Below are 17,905 nucleotides of genomic sequence, written 5' to 3' on the forward strand. Positions count from 1 at the left end.
CAATTTTTACATACTGATACAAGGATATAAGAAACTAAATTTTTCGCAAAACTATTTGTTGAAAATTACGTTGCTATTAATTTCAATTTGTCTTTATTACAATTTTTACATACTGATACAAGGATATAAAAAAAACTAAATTTTTCGCAAACTATTTGTTGAAAATTACGAAAATTACATTGCTATTAATTTCAACTTGTCTTTATTATAATTTTTACATACTGATACAAGGATATAAAATACTTACTTTTTAAAAGAGATAGAGTGTCGGAGTATTATTCTAATGACTTTATTTGGAAATTTTTCTAATCATGCCATATGTACAAAGGAATCAAATATCTTTCTAAATAAATAAATAATTAAAAATACAATTTCATCTACATATGCTGTATGTATATTTATACATTATATACAATATATGTCCATGCATATATATATATTATATATATATATATATATATATATATATATATTTACGGCATAAAATCTGTGCTATATGTCCTTGTACTCAAAAATATACTAAACTTTAATATAGCATCTATGGTAGGCTCAAGTACTATTTCATCTTCAGCGGACCAACCAACAGTGTCTGCAGCTAAAACAAAAACAATATTAGTAAGCATCACAATAAAGATAAAGAAAAAAATAATCAGATAAAGAAAAAGATAAAGAAAAGATCCAGCATATATCAGAAAACAATAAAAGTTATAAACAAGATAACAAGATAATCTATTTGAGATTAGATGTGTAACATTTGTAAAAAAAATCAAATCATACAAAAAATCTAACAAAATATTTTTATAAATTGTATAAGACAAGAAAGTAATCTTAAAATATCTAGAGTATCTTAAAGTATCTTAAAATAACTAAAAGACGTCTTTAATGTTTGAGAAATAACATCGAAGTAGATATTTCGTAAATCTTTTGAATTAGCATATGTTTCTTTTTAATTAGGAAAATAGAGATTTAATTTTTAAAATATTTTTGCAAAGATAAATCACATTTTGAGAATTAACAGCGTCATGAACAACGTACAATAATTAATATAGAGAATGCAAATATGTCATTATTGAAGCAAACATTACAACTATCAAGTATTAGAAATTCAAAAAATTTCACAATTTTAGTAATAATAGTCACATACTTAGATTACTGATGTTAACTACAGGCGGTGCAGAGAATAGAGTAACGCGCGTTTTCTTCAAGAGCTTACTCTTTAAACATCCCAACTTGATCAGCATCTGCAAAAAAATTATTTTTGCCGAATAAACTTCTTACAGTAAAATAAAAAAAAAGAACATAGAGGCTGCATTTTATTTTTATAAAAAAATTAAGTTACAGAAATTCTGTAATATTTATATCCAACATTATAATAGAACAAATCTCTTTAAGAGCTCAGCAATACTGATTTATCAATTTACACACAAATATGTATATATACAATCGATAAAACGAACCTCAAGCAATTCACGCGTATGATAGGGTTGTAGAGCGGGAACGAATCTGCTTTGCATTTTCACCATCGTGAGCCCGGGATGAAGCAAGCAGTAACTCAGAACCGCACCCAACATTCGATCTAGAACTTTGCGATTTAACACGCCGTCTATGCGTATCCATGGTCTTATCGCGACCTTTATTTCCTCGGTAGTTCTGAAAGAGAACAGTTCAGTTTCATCAGTATCGTTTTGGGAGGTTTCTGAGAATTTCCTTCGCTATTCTTTTTTTACACATACGTGAAATCTAGTTGCTGCGCAGATTTGTACACGTCCTTTTGTGGGAGTAAACGCGTCCTTTGCTTGCATGTTCTTTTTCTCGTGCGCGAAGTACCCTCCTCGTTGATCTCGCTACTTTCCTTCTTCTCATTCTTCTCGTTAATTAAATCATTGTCCGTTTTTTCGTTTTTCTTCTCTTTGCTTTCTTGGTTGTCCGATGATGTTGACGCTATTGCAATATCTATTTCATCTGTTATATAATATGTTAATTTTAAATATTAATCTTAAAAAACATTATATTAGAGATAGATGATCCATTTAACACACATACGCAATTCAAGAAATTTGGAGACTTCAATTTTTGCTTATTTTGCCACTCTTTAAAAATTTATGATACAAAAAGTTATAACAATAAAGCATAAAATATAGAGTGATATGATTAAAATAATATTCTTATAAGTGCTTCCATTTTAATAAAATTTTTCAAATGGAATCTATAGAACCCATAATAACAAAATCTTATTTGTAATTATAAACAAGAATTGAAGTGTTTGTTTACGAGTACAAAATACTTCAGCAAAATATAAAATTATACAGCAGATATAAGTACTATTACGTTTTTCATTTGCATTTTCTTCTTCATTGTGGAGATTCATACTTTTCGCATCCGTCTCAGCATTTATCTCAGCGTTCATTTCCCCTGGCTGCATTGTGGCATATATACTGTCCTTGAATGGCACTAGGGATTCTTGTTCAAGACGATATATCTTGTAGGAATGAATTAACCAAGGATCCACGTAACGATGATGAATATAGCGCGGTTTGGTGACGCCAGAGCGTAAAAATATATGATTCTCCACTAAAAGCGAAGCGACCTTGTACAAATCTTCTCCTTGCTCATCGAAGAACTTATCCTAGACAAGAAGAAAAGCGCATGTAAAAGAAAATATGTTAAATTAGCAAAATATTAAGAAACAATTTGGTTTAAAAAAACAAACCGCTAAAAGATAAAACAGAAAGGCAATAAGAAAATTACTCTTTCTCTAAAAAATTACCAGCAGCTCCTGCGAAGTGACGCCGATTTCTCTCTTCTCTTGGACGAACTCGCACACCGCGTCGACATATTTCCAATCGACTGCTATTTCCTTCTTCTTCGTCACAATCTCGCTCTTGTAGTCCGAGTAAGAGATATCGTTCTTCGGAAAAATGGCAGTCCGATTTAACTCGTCCAGAAAGTCATTTACAATCTCGATTTTCAACGGTATTAATTCATTGGGCACCGAATGACCTTTAAAGTTCTCAATGTCTAATGACGCGGATGCTTCTACAACTGAAGACGATGGCAATTCCAAGTTGTAGAACATCCTGAAGCTATTAACCACAAAGTATTCGTGGGCGTGATGACTGTCGGTTACCGAGAGATCGTTTAATTCCTCTCTCATCCTCAGCATGGCTATTCTAGTATATTTCTTTTGAACGTCACTTGTATCTTCTATCTTGCTGCAAGAACTAAAGTAGTTCGTCTCGGGCAACATATTCTTGATAATCTCGCTGACGCGTCGGGGAACTGAAGTCATATCAGTTATATTCGGCTGCATCGAAGGATCTGGCAATTAAAATAATATATTTATATTATTTTAAACAAATTAATTATAGAATTTGACTGGAAATCTCAATAATATAATTTAATATTGCATATTAAGTGTATTTTATGATTAATTAAATTTTTTATAATTGATCAGACAGACAAAAATTTTATCATCATAAAAATGTAATATATACCTTCTTTTATCTGCTTCTTTAATTCATTCATCACTTTGAAAGGTTTGGAGCTGTCCGAAAGCATTTTTTCAATGCTTTCAAGATCATCGCACAATTCTTCTTCAAGAAGCTTAGATTCCTCATTTTCATCCGAGTCCTCGAAATCCATCGAATCCTCGGAGTTCAGTCTTGCTCTCTTCGAAAGCTGCTCGTCGCAGTCCGTGGAATCTTCTTCAATATTGGCAGATCTTTTTCTTGATAAACGATTTGCACGAGTTTTCTTACTACTTTGCTCATGAGAACGTTCCCTCGGACTCGTCTCTTCGGGTTTGTCGCTTTCGTCAAATGATCGCTTCTTGTCGAGTGATGTATTTTCATTTTGTTGAGATTGGAAGTTCTCTTGCTTGTCATCAATACTTTCCTCGTTTTTACGAGAGATCTTCAACATTGGTTCTTCAGGCTCGTCGTTCTCGAGTTTTCTCCTTTTCAAAGAATTTTCCTGGGAAATTTCTTCCGTTTCAGAATCTCTAGCATTCTGAGCGGCGACGTTCTCAAACTTAAAACGGTAAAGTCTTGTCAAAATATCTTGGTACCTTTGGGCAACCCTGAAATCGTCTTTGCCTTGATATCTCGCATCCAACATAATAATTTGGTCCGGCATCTCGATGTCGAAGTCGATATGATCGCGTGCTAGAAGATCATGCATGATGGTAACAATGCCACTGGAAATCGGGATCTCAATACCGTTGAATTCTGTTTCTTGTTCCTGTAAAGGAACATTTTTGCGCTCGGAATACCATTGCAGTAATCTAATTAAGACGTCGTAGGTCTCCTTGAAGACATCATAAGTCCATTTAGTTTGGAACTTGTAGATATAGTTAATGCTCAGTTGATACTGCGAACTGCTCATCGGCATATAGTTGCCGTACTTTTTAATAGTCGCCAAGTGATGCTTCTTTACCGTCACCATTTGATCCGATCTGATCTTATTCATCGCTTGCTTTAGAAGGGTCTCCGAATAATGCTGATATACCTTTAACAAAAAAAAAAAACTTACTAATAATATCAACCTAAAATTTCTTGCTACATAATTTAAAAATTTTAGAAAGTTATAAATAACAATATAAAATCAATTGATTATAGATATGTTGCATAAATACAATAAATTCTATTTAAATAAAACAAAATATTTTATATTATACCATAAAGAGCTGATAGGCCCAAGACCGCCTGTCCTTTCCACAGCACATGGAACTGTGTATGATGGAATTGATAGTCGCCGAATGAATGTCATTTATGCTTCGCACGTCCTTCACGAACCCCTGATTATGGGACGGCTTCATCGGATGGACCACCTCGAAGAGAAGATTAAACTCCTGCACGGTCTTCGGCATCGCCATATGCTCCTTTGGCTTGATCTCCGCGATGTCGTAATACTTCTTAACGATATAGCCGACGAGCTCCTTGAAAACCTCCGTCACTCGTTTCTCGTACTCCGTCGAGCTCGAGCACTCGCCCTTCAGTCTTTCCATCACGCCGCCGTATCGCCTATCGACGAACGGATCCTGCTTGATCTCCTCGATGCCCAGCGTGACGCTGTTCACCGTGCGCGGCTGTCGCAGCATGTACATCAACCGGCGCTGGCAGGCGCGCGAGGTCTTGTTGTACGAGCTGTAGGAGAACGTTCGCAGGACATCCCGCACAGCTATGAAGCTGACCACCTGCTTGCGCGGATTCGGCGACAGGTAGGTCGTCGCCACTTTGCATACCAGCAGGATATTGTCTTCGTGAGTCTCCCACTCTACCCGCAGCTTATTCATCTGCTGCATCGCCCGGTAGTCGTCCTCGTCGTACTTGAGACGGCGCTTCCGTACACTTTTCTTGCGCGGCATCACACGCCGCACGAAGGACTTCTGCCTGCTGGACTGATGCGACGGTAGGGCCTCGTTCTTCCGTCCGGCAGTGCTGAGCTGATTGTGTACCTTCTTCCGTAATTCGGTCATGCTGACGGTAGACGGTGGCGGTGGCGGCCCCAAGATCTTCTTCAGACCGTCGTACTCCGTATACTTAACTGGTTTCGCTTGAATTTTCGATAGATGCAAGTCCCGTTGGCCCGTGCCGGATTTTCCATAATTCCTAGAAGTCTGATAACAAAGAGAATATTTTCTACATAACGTCGATATATTCTGTAAACATATCGCTGTACAACTTGATCTGTACACTGATAAATAAATTAATCTCGATATTTCGATAGGTATATAAATTTAATCCATAACCAGAAATTTATCGCATATTAAATAAGAGGATTTCTGAACGGAAATATCCATTACTTGATAAAAGTGTTTATCATAAATTGCTCTTTGTTTTTATTAGGTAGGATATTAATTTAAAGAAAAAAGTAGTTTTATCTTATTTCACCTTATCAACGCAATCATTTTCTATCCTGGATGAGATTTCTTCGCTCACCTGCTGATGCGTAGGATAATTGCTTGACCAGTTCCAATTGCGTTTCAGATGAGCGAAGAAAGCTGAGTCGAGACCAGCCGCTCCTTTATGATCTCCGGGAACTACACCGGTATCTCTTTCCGCAGCCTCTTTAGGATTGCGTGCTGCAACCGCTTCTATCATAGCAGTCTTTTTGCTTAAATCCTCAAGTAGAATGTCCTTGCCATGTACCACCAGCCTACCGCCAAGTAGAGTATTAACGCAAATCGTCCACATATCGTACCAATATTTCGATACGCTCTGTAAAGAAATGTCCCAATAAGATATTACTTTATCTTCGTTGAAAATTATTCAACTAATCTATATAGATGATTATTAATCTTAGTTTTTTAAGAGTATGTATGATTTTCATATACAAAATTATGACTTATTACAATTATAAAAATTGTGTCACATATAACATTACATCAAATATAATAAGATAAAGTAAAGAAATAAATCCGAAACGTGAGTGATCAGTTTTAAAATAAATTATGTTAAAAAAGTGTCGGTACACATAAAATAATTCCAATAATCGAGATATAATATTTTCTAAACCAAAGACTAATACAAAAAGTGATTTTTACCATTCTAGCACTTTCCGAAATAAAAAGCAAAGATTACATTTGGTTTTTCGGTATTTAGAGTTAAATTTATCCCAAAACATAGAACAGAGATTTAAAAGATCCAATCATCGTTTTTTCTAAAATATTTCTAACAATATTATGAACCAGCAGTACCTGCGTGCTATCGAAGAAATACTTTGTCACTGGATACGTCTTATCTTCGATCTTGTGATAACTCGGTGCCGAAGTGGTCGTATCCATCAGTTCCGTGCGCCGATTCACATAGATGAATACTTGATCTTTGTCTTTCAGCCGTTGCGGACCAAATTGCACCAAGCCAATGTAGCCTAATCTGGTTATAGTATCATGGATATTGAATATATACTTCCGCGCATGCAAAAGAGTATTGCGTATGATGACCTAAAAAGTGAAAAAGAATTATTAAAAAAAGTATTGTATAACAAATATAATAAAATGATATCATAGGAACTATTAATGTAGTTAATAGAACAGCTCGCATTTAAATACGTATTCTTGATCTCCAAAGATACGAGCTTATATCTGATTTTCAGCTGATTCACAGGATAAAAGATCACGATTGCTAATATTCGAAACGGTTTGAACCACGCGTTTTTAATCTCTCTATAATGTATATAAGACCAGTATTTATAGTCGATTCTTATTTCAAGACTATCTTAAATAATGTCTTAAGATGCTAGTATGTGATTGATTTTTGACATTTAAAAAATCGATTATAAATACCGGCCTAAGATTCTTAAGAAATCTCAAACTTACCGGAAGGTTTTTGACAAGATAATATTTCCTGATCGGATGATTTAAGTAGTGCTCCAATTCCGGGATCGTAAAGGTAATATTATGCACCTTGACGAAAATATATAAGGGCAGGCCTAACAGAACGTCGCACATCAGCGTCCAACCGTCGGACCATCCGATGTGTTTAGGCAAGGGCGGGATGAACATCTTCCAACTTACGTCGGTGTTGTAAATGGTACTGAACTCCTGGACGAGATCGTCGTCCATCTCGTATCCTTTGGATTTGAGAATCTTCACCTGTTCTTGCTGAGATAATTTCGGTACGCCAGGGTGATCGTAGACCAGGTAGAAGAGCAGAATGTGCATCATCCGCATCCTGACGAATTTCGGGCTGAAACCGTAATGCTTGCCAGCCCTGGCATCGTACTTGTAGTTGACGGAAGACAATTTAGACGCCGTCTTGTTGGGCTCCTGCAATCGTTCCTTAGAGCCCGACGACTTGTCCGTCTTGTCCGCCTTGTCCTGCTTATCCGTCTTCTTTGCGAGCATCCTCGCCTTCTGAGACGCCAATAAACAGAACTTGACCTTCGCTTGCTCGACGGCCGACTTAATCACGGTATGATCGGTGTCGATGTTGGGATCGCAAATAAACGTCAAGTTCTTCTCGCGTCCATTTGCACTCAAGGTCAACTTAATGTTCTTCACCAGGTTATCCTTGGCAAGTTTCTGCAGTAGTCTGATGAGAGACTTCTTGTCAATCTTCACATCATAGCCCTCTTTATCTTCTTCCTCGTAGATCATCTTCATGAGTTTCGCTGTATCATCAATCACTTGATGTTCCTTCACTGCCTCGATTATCATGTTGGCACGCCTTAACAATCTAAATACAAAAATAGAAAAATATTTAACATTGATATTTACAATAAAAGAAATCTGTGAGTACTCGTGTTTTTAGGAAAAAGAATATCCAAAAGTTACAAAGACATAAGTTTTATATCGCAGAAAAATACACAAAATTATATGCAATTAAAATTAAATAACATTTATATATATATTTTTACCTAATATTATATTTCTCTTTAGCAATATGATTTAATTTATTTATTAATTAAACTATTTATTTATGCAGGGCTATTTGCATGTTTGTACGAACCTATATGTAATATTAGAGTTTTTATTCTCGCTGTTCTGCACGACTTCCATGAAACCAAAGACCTCACTAATTCCTTTCCCAGTGCGAATGGGCTTTTGCGCTATCAAATTCGTCTTTATGCTGTTATAAAATGATGTGGCTTTGGCGTCGTTGACGATCTGCTGCATAGACGTAGACATAGCGTCGAGCTTCGCTTTCTGCTCCTTCGCGTTGCTATCGGAATCCTTTGGCTTCATTAATAAAGATTTCGACGTTGTGCATCTGTATTTAGATCCGAATTTTGACAATTGGTACTTGCGCAAAATTCCATTGACGACATAGAACAAATTCTTCAATTCCATTTCCTTTTTTGCATCTGCATAAATATCTTTCTCCTCTTCAGTCTTATCTTCAATAACTGGTGCATCAACATCAGTTTCATCAACGTGACGGTCGATACAGGATTTTTTACTTGTTTGGTCGTCTTCATGGATCGCGGAGTGCTCTTCGTTTTCTGCTTGCGAGATCGTTGTGTTCCTCAGATTCTCTTTGCTCTTGCTAATTATTTTCCTGGAGAGCTCTTTAATCTTGTGTACCTCTTTGTTAAATTGCTTACTCATTTTGCTACTTTTTTCGAATTTCTTCGAGACATACTTTGTAATCCTCTGCCGGCCCATATCGTCCATATACGTTGCAATGATGCGCGACTTCACCATATTTCTCAGAAATGATCTAGCCTGTAATTTGGTGAGGCCCATCTCCTTTCCCAAACGAGCTAAAAATTATAATTCAAAATTTCTCAATTTCTATTCGCTCGTAGCTTGAAAATTAAATAACAAAGTGGTGTATTTTAGTTTTGTAATATTACAATAATATGAGTAAAGTTCATATTTCAGGAATAATAAAATTCTAAATAAAATTATAAAAATCTAGGATTTACTACTGACCTTGGGATATACCTTCCGATTGCCTAGCCTCAATAATAGCATTTGCTTGTTTCAGATAAGGAACACTAAATTTATGATTAGACACATCCAATTCAACGATGTCTTCGTCGTCATCCTTCTCTTCTTTATTCCATATATCAGCAACATCGACATCCGGATACAGCACCTGCACGACTCTTATCTTTTTCTCCTTCGAAGGATCTTGCTTTTGCCGCCACTCGTTGGACTCGGCTTTCGGATACAAAGTCCTATACGGCACGGTGATATCCGTCTTTACGATCTTTTGAAAGAAGGCCGTTCTAAACAGTTTCTTGATAGAATTCTCGATTCCAAGCTTTTTCTTAATCTCGTCGTATTCGGCCACGCCATTCTCTTTGGTTCGTAGAATATCGAGCACCTGTTCCGCCAGGTAGATCATCTTCGGCTTTCGCTCCACGTAGAAACGCGTCAGATGCAACAGACTACCGCTGCCGCAATGTCCGGCGCTCTTTTGATGGTGGACCTGCTTCGTAATCAGCTTGTGCTGCAGCAGAAACTTTCGGTGATAGAACAGGGTCTTTGGATCCTCCTTGAGCGCGGCCAAGCTGAGTTTACCTTGAGTAACCTCGCCGTGGTAACGAGCTCGGCCCACTCTCTCCAGGAAGCAGTAGCGCATGATAGTCAGTTCCAACGTCGGATTTACGTTGACGCCCATCAAAGCTTGTGTCCTAACGCGCTGAGATGCTACAATCACCAAGCTTAGCCCATACTTTTCTGTCATCTCGTCCAAACTTGCGTCTCTCACAGCGTCTGTGATATCTTTCCTTGTGTAATACGTGGCGCAAGATCCCCTCACACCTGTCTTAAAATCTTGAATAGGGCAGTGAGGATAAATATCCGGCGGAACGGTTGGCTGAAATGCAAAAAATGAAAAGGATATATATAACAAGAAATTTAAATAATAAAAAATAGAAGCCAAATTTTCAAAATAGAATTAAAATGTTAAAAGATGAAATTATTTGTAATTGCATAATACCTTATATTCAATTTTCTTATTGATAAATCGTTCAACATTTCATGAACTTTATAGAAAAAAATCATATATATATATATATATATATATATATTACATATGAAATATTTCTATAGAATATAAATTATTGTATTAATATACTCACTGGCTCGAGTATGATACCAAGATCTGGATGCACAAACTCATAACGATCGAATATTACAAGTGGCTCTCTGGGTGTCTCCAATTCGTAAAACTGAAAATCCTTCACTTTTGTGCATATAAGCCACACCTGCTCCATGAAGAACTTAGTGAATGGCTGGGATTCATTGTATCTGTTTGCTAATCGCAACCACAATGCTAAAAATCAAAAGTATGAAGACGTATGAAATATCAAAGCATTATCTATAGCAAACAGAGGATTAGCATGCAAACTATTCAGTTATTAAAAATAAAGCACTGAATGAACAACAATTGTACTTCAAAATAAACAGCAGTTAACATAATAATTGTACTTTAGAGAAAGATAAATATATTACTACGGCAATCTATGGTTTATATCTAGAATATATTATTTATCTAGAACATATTATTTATGATATAAAACTGAAGTCAAATTACCTTGTAAAGTAATGCCGTCTAACCCTTCTAAGGCAACCTCGTCGACGATCAACTCTGCTAAATTACACGTCGGATAGGCCATGTTTTATTAATAACAACGTATTTCAATGCAGTAGCTACTTTTTCTTACAATTCTATATAATTATGAAGCTTCAAACAGTTCCAAATTTCTTAGTAAGTCATGTGCGCGTACCAGTGAGATATATAAACACTGCCGTGTACTTAACCTCTTTCGCCGGTATAAAGAAACAAGCTATTGCGCATGCAAGGGTGGGGGCACGAAATGATGACCATTACCAATTCGGTCCGTGCGAAGTGCACGAATTTCAATTATTTCAATTATTTACTTTTATAAAAATCTCCCCTGTACGAATATTTTTTTGCGCTCATTACATATATAACGTCGTTGAATGCGATTCACTGCATGCTCGCATGTGATTATTGTGATTGGCTCTCCGTTTTTGGCTCTCTCCAGCAACAGCCAATAGCACGAAACGATGATCGTTCCGCTAGACGCGCCCGTAGTCCCGTTATTTCGTGATCGAAGTAGAGCCTGACATTCCTAACCTAAATTAATCGTGCGCGTTACGCTGGGAGATACGGTGCAGTTTGTTCGGATTTCCGTTCTCGCAAGAATTTCGTCATCTCGACGAAGTGATTGTCCGGGTTATATCTCGCGATATCTATTTTCGCCGAGAAGTATCACAAAAGTAATACAAAGAGAATTTATGGTGAGACTCGCGGATACCCGACAATGACGAACAGCTGGCGAGGCACGAATGTGCCAGCAAGCTCGAAGGTAAGGTCTTACACGTGCAACTTTACGAATATTTTTTTTCAATTCCAAATACAGTTTTACGTGTGTTTGTATTATCGAATGACATTTCCTTGCAATATAGTTGAAGCATGAGTGTTTGAATTATCCGTTGTCAAGAGCTATTAATTGAGCAGACTTTAGAAGTGTTTGACCAGTTTGAGAAGACCAATTCGATTGAAAACTATTTCCATTGTTGCTTGATAAATTGAAAAGTCTGATGCATCTTTTTTGTTTGTTTTACTGCAGGACCTGGAACATAATGAGTTTATGAAACGTATAAGAAAGTCATTATATTATTCCAAGTTGCCACCGATTAATTGCTTGAGTTTACCAGTTACAGGTCAGTATGATATTGAGTGATTAAAAATTAGACTATTGATGAGATATGAAGTTGATTTGTTTGTGTTGTAAATTGTTCTCCCGTATTTTAATGAAAAATTATTTACAAGTGACACATATTTGTGTCTAACGAATCAAAATTTGCTATGCTAATTACTTCAATATGACACTTAACAAGAGAAATTCTATATTATTAAATTAAATATTTTGTCTATAATGTTTTTCATATCTCATAGTAATTTTTTTATGTTGTAATGAACATAAATCACTTTTTAGAAAAAAGATTTAAGGGAAAAAACTGTAGAATATCAATTGTCAATGTTTTTAGTTTATCTGTAATTTTATCGAGCTGTATTTATAATCTGATAATAAAGCATGATCCATAATTTTATTTCTCATACTTTTAGAACTGGCAGCAGAACTTTTTACAGAAGTGAAAAGTGGTCATACGTTGGAAAAACTCGATGTCGAGGAAGCAAGCAGAATATCTAGAAACGCATGTGTCTCCCCTTGCTCGCTTGTGCTGGCCTTGCTATATATTGAAAGATTAAAGAACTGCAATCCGGAATATCTTCATCAAGTAGCACCGTCCGAGCTATTCTTGGTTTCTTTGGTAATTTATCATTTTTGACATGTCAACAATTGTAACACTTTTAACATCATTTAAGTGAATTTTTATTACCTATTGTTAGATGGTAGCCAGTAAATTTCTGCACGATGATGGCGAAGAAGATGAGGTTTTCAACAAAGAGTGGGCAAATTCGGGACAGGTGACTGTATCGCGAATGAATAAATTAGAAAAGGATTTTCTTGCTGCAATCGTAAGCAACGCATCTTATATACATTATCTTTTTTTTTTCATTGTAAAACTTATATAATTTGTAATTTAATTACCAACTGATTATTGAGTGTTTATCAAAATGTATTTTATTATTTTTCTGCCGCAGGACTGGACAGTGTTGGTGCAGCACCAAGACTTTTGGGAGAGGCTGCAACAGCTAGAAAAAAACGTGGCGTATCGAGAAGTACACAAGCGAAGATGGTGTACATATACAGAATTGAGCTGTCTGATGAATTCCGTTCAGTTGATCAGAATCGCGCAAACCCTAATAAGTGTCTCTTCGATCTGCATGGCGACTTACGCCGCCGGATTGGCGACTCTCCTGGGATCCACTCTGGTTGCTCATTTCATTGTGCAAAGCTGCTTACCCGGGGCGTCGCTTAATTCGAGACAATCGACAAATCTGTCGATGAATCTCGCGACGAATCTCACGTCAGCCGATCTGACTGATCCACTGATGAACACGCGATCCCAGGAGATTAACGATGACGGTCTTCCGATTTCCGATTCCGAGAACGTTGCGGATTATTTCGCAGCTGCGGAAACCGACAGCGACGATGAAGACGCGGCCAATTGGAAATGGTGGCTAAACTCGACGATGACCTGGCTGCCCGAGTATTGTAACTTGGAGAGCAACGTCGAGGCGGCAAATTCCACCGATCGATTATGCGTTACCAATATCGACGCCTCGTTCAACGCGACGCAGGCTATGAATATCAGGAAGATGGAGAAGATTGGGAAAACAGAGGATTTCGCACCGGAGGACTATCGTCGCAACGTCAATTGGAAGGAAATACTGGACACGACCTTGAACTGGTTGGAACAAAACTGGAGACGATCGCATTATGAAAGTGTCTTTCGGTCACCGGAATTAAAAATTTATTATTAGTTTGCTGATAAAAACTTCGCCTGTTAGACAACCTTTTCTCAGAGAATATATATCTATACCTATATATATTATATAAACCTATATTTTTTGTACTAACTTTTTGCAGTGTAACGTTCGATACTAACAAATCTGTTTTTCTCAATAAATATCCAATGTCGCATGCTACAAACGCTGTTTTAAATCTAAAAGACGATTGTGTACTGAGCGAACGAATAAGGAACAGTTTTTTTTTTTTGGAAGACTGGTATTAAAACAAGTTTTTATTCTAGTTTAATCTCTGAGATCACACATACAAGCTTTTTTTAATTGCTTTCACTTAAAATTAATAGATTTTGCGCCGAATTAAAGTCTCGTAAAACGCAGTAGATGTTAAAATCTCAGTAGGTTTAAAAAAATCTCAACCGTTAAAGAAACAATCTCATAATCACACGCAAACTTTGCTCTATACCATTACGTACTATACATTCTATACATTTATATATTAAATATTTTGTAATACTTGTTCAAACGCAAATCGTGTTATTTGTGATAGTCAAGTTAAAATTATAAAAATTTGCAGGCATTTGCGGGATATCAGTGGCCTATCCTACATGTTAATTAAATTAATTCGTTTCCCAGTCGTTTTTTAGGGCAATTCAACTACCATTGCGGAAAAGCGCGGCTATAGGTATAGGTGTCATGCCAATAATGCACCCAATCGTAACACCGATGACCCGACCCTGTATTGAATGGAAAAATGAATGAAAAGTTTGAAATAATTTCGCTGAAGAAATCTTCATCCTGATTTTTCATTATCCTAGAATCTTTTTTGCGTAAATTTCGTAATAAAATAAAATATAATGGAGCAACATCTCGTACCAAATTCGCGGCTATCCGTGTCCTAGGTAGATTCAGTTGTACTAGAGTTAACTTGGGCGCTTCGAAGCCGATCTTTTGGGCGAACATCTCAACGTAATGCACCGAACCGATTCCAATGACATCGGAGACCGTGTTGCCCAGTGCTGCCGCTGCCATAGTGGAGATCGGGAACCGTCTGTTCAGCATCAACTCGATTTGATCGCCCTGAAACATCAATCTTAAAAGTCGGCACGCAGTGGAGAGTGGAAGCCCATAAGATACGTACAGCAACGATCATGATGAAGTTGTCAAGAAAACCAAACCCGACGAACGGAATTGCATTCGCGATCGCGACTGCAAAAACACAATGATCGTCCTAGATTATCATTTGCACTTTTAACCGGAATTGAAGTTTAAATTATATACGTGTGTAAAACTTTACGTACTTTGATTAGAATTTTATAAAAATAAAATCTATTTGCAATGATAAATCTTTTAAAATAGAACAATATTGTTCTACACCTTTGTGAATCCAGCATCCCACCACTAAAAAAAAGTTCGATTATATGCCGTAATTAAATACTCATTTATTGATAGGCGCAAATTTATTGTCTCTATCCGTTCGCAGGAAATTAATATCAAAAGTACCAGATTTATTGCTCTTTCTTGTGACAATATGATATATAATCGAACTTTTTTTCAGTGGTGGGAATTCTAGATTGACGGAGATATTATTTACTTATATCTCGCGAGCAATCTATGTATATATCTATATATAGAAGAGAGATAAGATTGATTATTTGCTCGCGAGAGTATAGTCTCTCTGGCATAAAAAGTAATACATACCTAACACCAGGTCTTTTGTAGTTGGCTCTGCAACGTGTTCAACTGCAACAACAAAAAATTCAATCTAAATCCACATGTTAATTGTAATTGAAAATTACTACTTAATGCTTAATGAAACTACAGCAAGCACTAAATGCAATATGAGGTAGAATTTCTTTTTATTTTTCATGGACATCAAAATTGTATATCTAATGTGATGTATTTTTTAATGAGTTTGAATAAAAAAAGAATCTTAAGAAAATTCAAGAGCGAAGGAAAAATTTATCGTAGGAAAAAGAAATAGAAATAGAAAAGCTCCATGAATAAAAAGAATATGTTTAACAAACTCTAACAAACATAATCATATTATCAAAACAATTCTGCTTAATCTATAATTTATTAAAAAATTTATTTGGTTGAAAAAGGACTAATTTTTACAGTGGAAAAAAATTTTAAAAATTTATTTGATTGAAAAAGGATTAATTTTTACGGTGGAAAAAAATTTTAAAAATTTATTTGGTTGAAAAAGGACTAATTTTTACGGTGGAAAAAAATTTTTCATAAATGAGAAAACCGTAGAAAAGTGTCCAAAATATTACCTAACTGTGGCACTGTAGTTGGCCATGAAACGTCCGAAAAGTTTTGTCAGAATAGAAGCAGGCAAGAGTTAGTGTAATTAGAGAGAAAGAGAGAAACACTGAGTGTGACAAAGAGAAAAATCGTGATGGAAGAAGAAACTTACAGAATAACATCCATGGAGATCGCATTGCAGGAAAAAGATTCCATTATATCCAAAGATACCATTAAATAACAGTTGAGGGAGGTTAATTTTATTTTTGCGAGATCTATAGGTAATAAATCTAAGTTAATGTTCGTAATGCTTCGTGAATGTAACGAACTGTTAAGCCGCATTAAAGATATTCCTGCACGGTTTTTTCTTTAACAGTATCGATGCTCCAACAAATGTATGATTAAGAAAAAATATATAAAAATAATAATGTTCTTACCATACTTGCGATTTAACCAATCTTCTGGCATAGGACAGTAAGTTCCTGTAGGATCCACCTCGCCCAGCGACGGTATTTTGCTAGGTCTACCCAACTTGCTCCTCCATCGGATAGCTGCCAATTGACCTAGCAAAGATGCAAAATTTTTATTACATATTTCTTTATGATACATATATAAAAAACACCGATCAGTATATCTTTCCCTATCAGTGCAGAATTTTGTAAGAAATAATTTTCTACTGATCTTCTTCTGATTCAAGATCAAAATTAGCCTCTCGCAAACGCTCGTCTAAAACTACAGATTTATTAGACCAAAGCGATGCCTACCTTCATAGCCAGCCTTATCCTCCGCCGACTTGCTTTCGTTCAACGCCGTCAAGAACAAGCCGCGCTCCTCCGGGGTGAGCTTCGACACCAGCTCCTTCGCTTGCCGCTTCGTCAGAGCGTCGACGACGGCGTCGGGGGAGATCGGAGTCCTCGCGGACGAGAACGTCCTCGTGCGGAAGCAACCCAGGACTCGCGAGACATCGTCGACGTACAACGACGCGGGACACCGTCGTGACAGGACGTTGCTCATCGACGACTCGCAGCTGGAGCAACGCGGTCGCTTAACGCTCAGCCGCATGACATCCCTCGAGGTGAACCCTCGCCGACCAAGCGCCGTCATCGACACGCACATCTTGTCCAGGTGCGGGGGAACGTCCAACGGTGGCTCACACGTCGACTCGCGGTCAAGTGTCTACGATGCTATCCGTTCTCTCTTTTTCGAGAGGTTGCCCTCTCGAGAAGCATCCGGCGCGATCTGGTACGTGCGGGAACGCATTCAAGGACCCAGTGATGTCAGACACTGACAGGAGACCTCAGCCCATGCCGGCCCATGCGCAGTGAACGTGTGGGCCGTCGAAGAGGCTAACCGGGCTGATGCCTGACGTCTCACGTCATTCACGTGCGTCAGCTGGCGAAGCCGACCACGTGACCACCTCGACAGACCCGTACCTAAGACGTATGTAAAGTGCTATTGCATATATGTAATGTGATGCACAAGCTTTTTTTTTTTAAGTTAACCCTTCTTAAATTAATATTAATAAATTCTATTGCAATACTATAAATGTACATTGTAAATAATTATAATATTATTAAAACTAAACTAAGACAAAATAATAAAGTGACAGTATATAAATCTCATTCGCAACAGATGGTGACATTCGTAATGCATGTCAATTTTAGATTTTTACATGCGATAAATAAATAAATTCAATTGCTGCTTTACTTCTAATCGAATCGAGGAGTCGAAAATACAAAAATTTTTGAAGCGCCTCCTTTCTTGGGATGGTCATAAAGATACTTCATTGCACTAACGTG

At 36.8% G+C, this 17,905-nt stretch overlaps 3 protein-coding genes across 5 annotated transcripts; 1 reads left to right on the forward strand and 2 right to left on the reverse strand.

Annotated features, from left to right (window-relative positions):
• Nucleotides 1-448: 448 nt before the first annotated feature.
• LOC105455275 (general transcription factor 3C polypeptide 1) lies at nucleotides 449-11,439 on the reverse strand. 2 transcript variants are annotated; one of them, XM_011698499.1, is made up of 15 exons: nucleotides 10,989-11,439; nucleotides 10,534-10,727; nucleotides 9,377-10,268; nucleotides 8,451-9,204; nucleotides 7,319-8,177; nucleotides 6,698-6,943; nucleotides 5,940-6,218; nucleotides 4,676-5,617; nucleotides 3,495-4,506; nucleotides 2,768-3,318; nucleotides 2,329-2,626; nucleotides 1,734-1,962; nucleotides 1,458-1,650; nucleotides 1,145-1,241; nucleotides 449-595 (listed from the first exon to the last, which is right to left on the reverse strand). In XM_011698499.1, the coding sequence occupies exons 1-15, from the start codon at nucleotides 11,068-11,070 to the stop codon at nucleotides 474-476; spliced, it is 6,750 nt and encodes a 2,249-aa protein (XP_011696801.1). In that variant the 5' UTR covers nucleotides 11,071-11,439; the 3' UTR covers nucleotides 449-473. The 2 variants fall into 2 exon arrangements, with proteins under 2 accessions (XP_011696801.1, XP_011696791.1); XM_011698489.1 differs by having other exon boundaries at nucleotides 5,892-6,218.
• Nucleotides 11,440-11,529: 90 nt separating this feature from the next.
• Nucleotides 11,530-14,039, forward strand: LOC105455266 (protein CNPPD1). The gene is made up of 5 exons (XM_011698477.1): nucleotides 11,530-11,787; nucleotides 12,052-12,145; nucleotides 12,552-12,757; nucleotides 12,837-12,965; nucleotides 13,092-14,039. The coding sequence occupies exons 1-5, from the start codon at nucleotides 11,743-11,745 to the stop codon at nucleotides 13,872-13,874; spliced, it is 1,257 nt and encodes a 418-aa protein (XP_011696779.1). The 5' UTR covers nucleotides 11,530-11,742; the 3' UTR covers nucleotides 13,875-14,039.
• A 58-nt stretch (nucleotides 14,040-14,097) lies between these two features.
• LOC105455253 lies at nucleotides 14,098-17,514 on the reverse strand. Of its 2 annotated transcripts, none has more exons than XM_011698465.1 (6): nucleotides 16,871-17,514; nucleotides 16,544-16,669; nucleotides 15,558-15,584; nucleotides 14,998-15,065; nucleotides 14,733-14,936; nucleotides 14,098-14,593 (listed from the first exon to the last, which is right to left on the reverse strand). In XM_011698465.1, the coding sequence occupies exons 1-6, from the start codon at nucleotides 17,220-17,222 to the stop codon at nucleotides 14,510-14,512; spliced, it is 861 nt and encodes a 286-aa protein (XP_011696767.1). In that variant the 5' UTR covers nucleotides 17,223-17,514; the 3' UTR covers nucleotides 14,098-14,509. The 2 variants fall into 2 exon arrangements, with proteins under 2 accessions (XP_011696767.1, XP_011696758.1); XM_011698456.1 differs by having other exon boundaries at nucleotides 15,558-15,599; nucleotides 16,871-17,511.
• Between the last annotated feature and the right edge of the window lie 391 nt (nucleotides 17,515-17,905).

This window comes from Wasmannia auropunctata, unplaced genomic scaffold (genome assembly GCF_000956235.1).
Source record: "Wasmannia auropunctata unplaced genomic scaffold, wasmannia.A_1.0 LD336106.1, whole genome shotgun sequence".
Taxonomy (NCBI): Eukaryota; Metazoa; Arthropoda; class Insecta; order Hymenoptera; family Formicidae; genus Wasmannia; species Wasmannia auropunctata.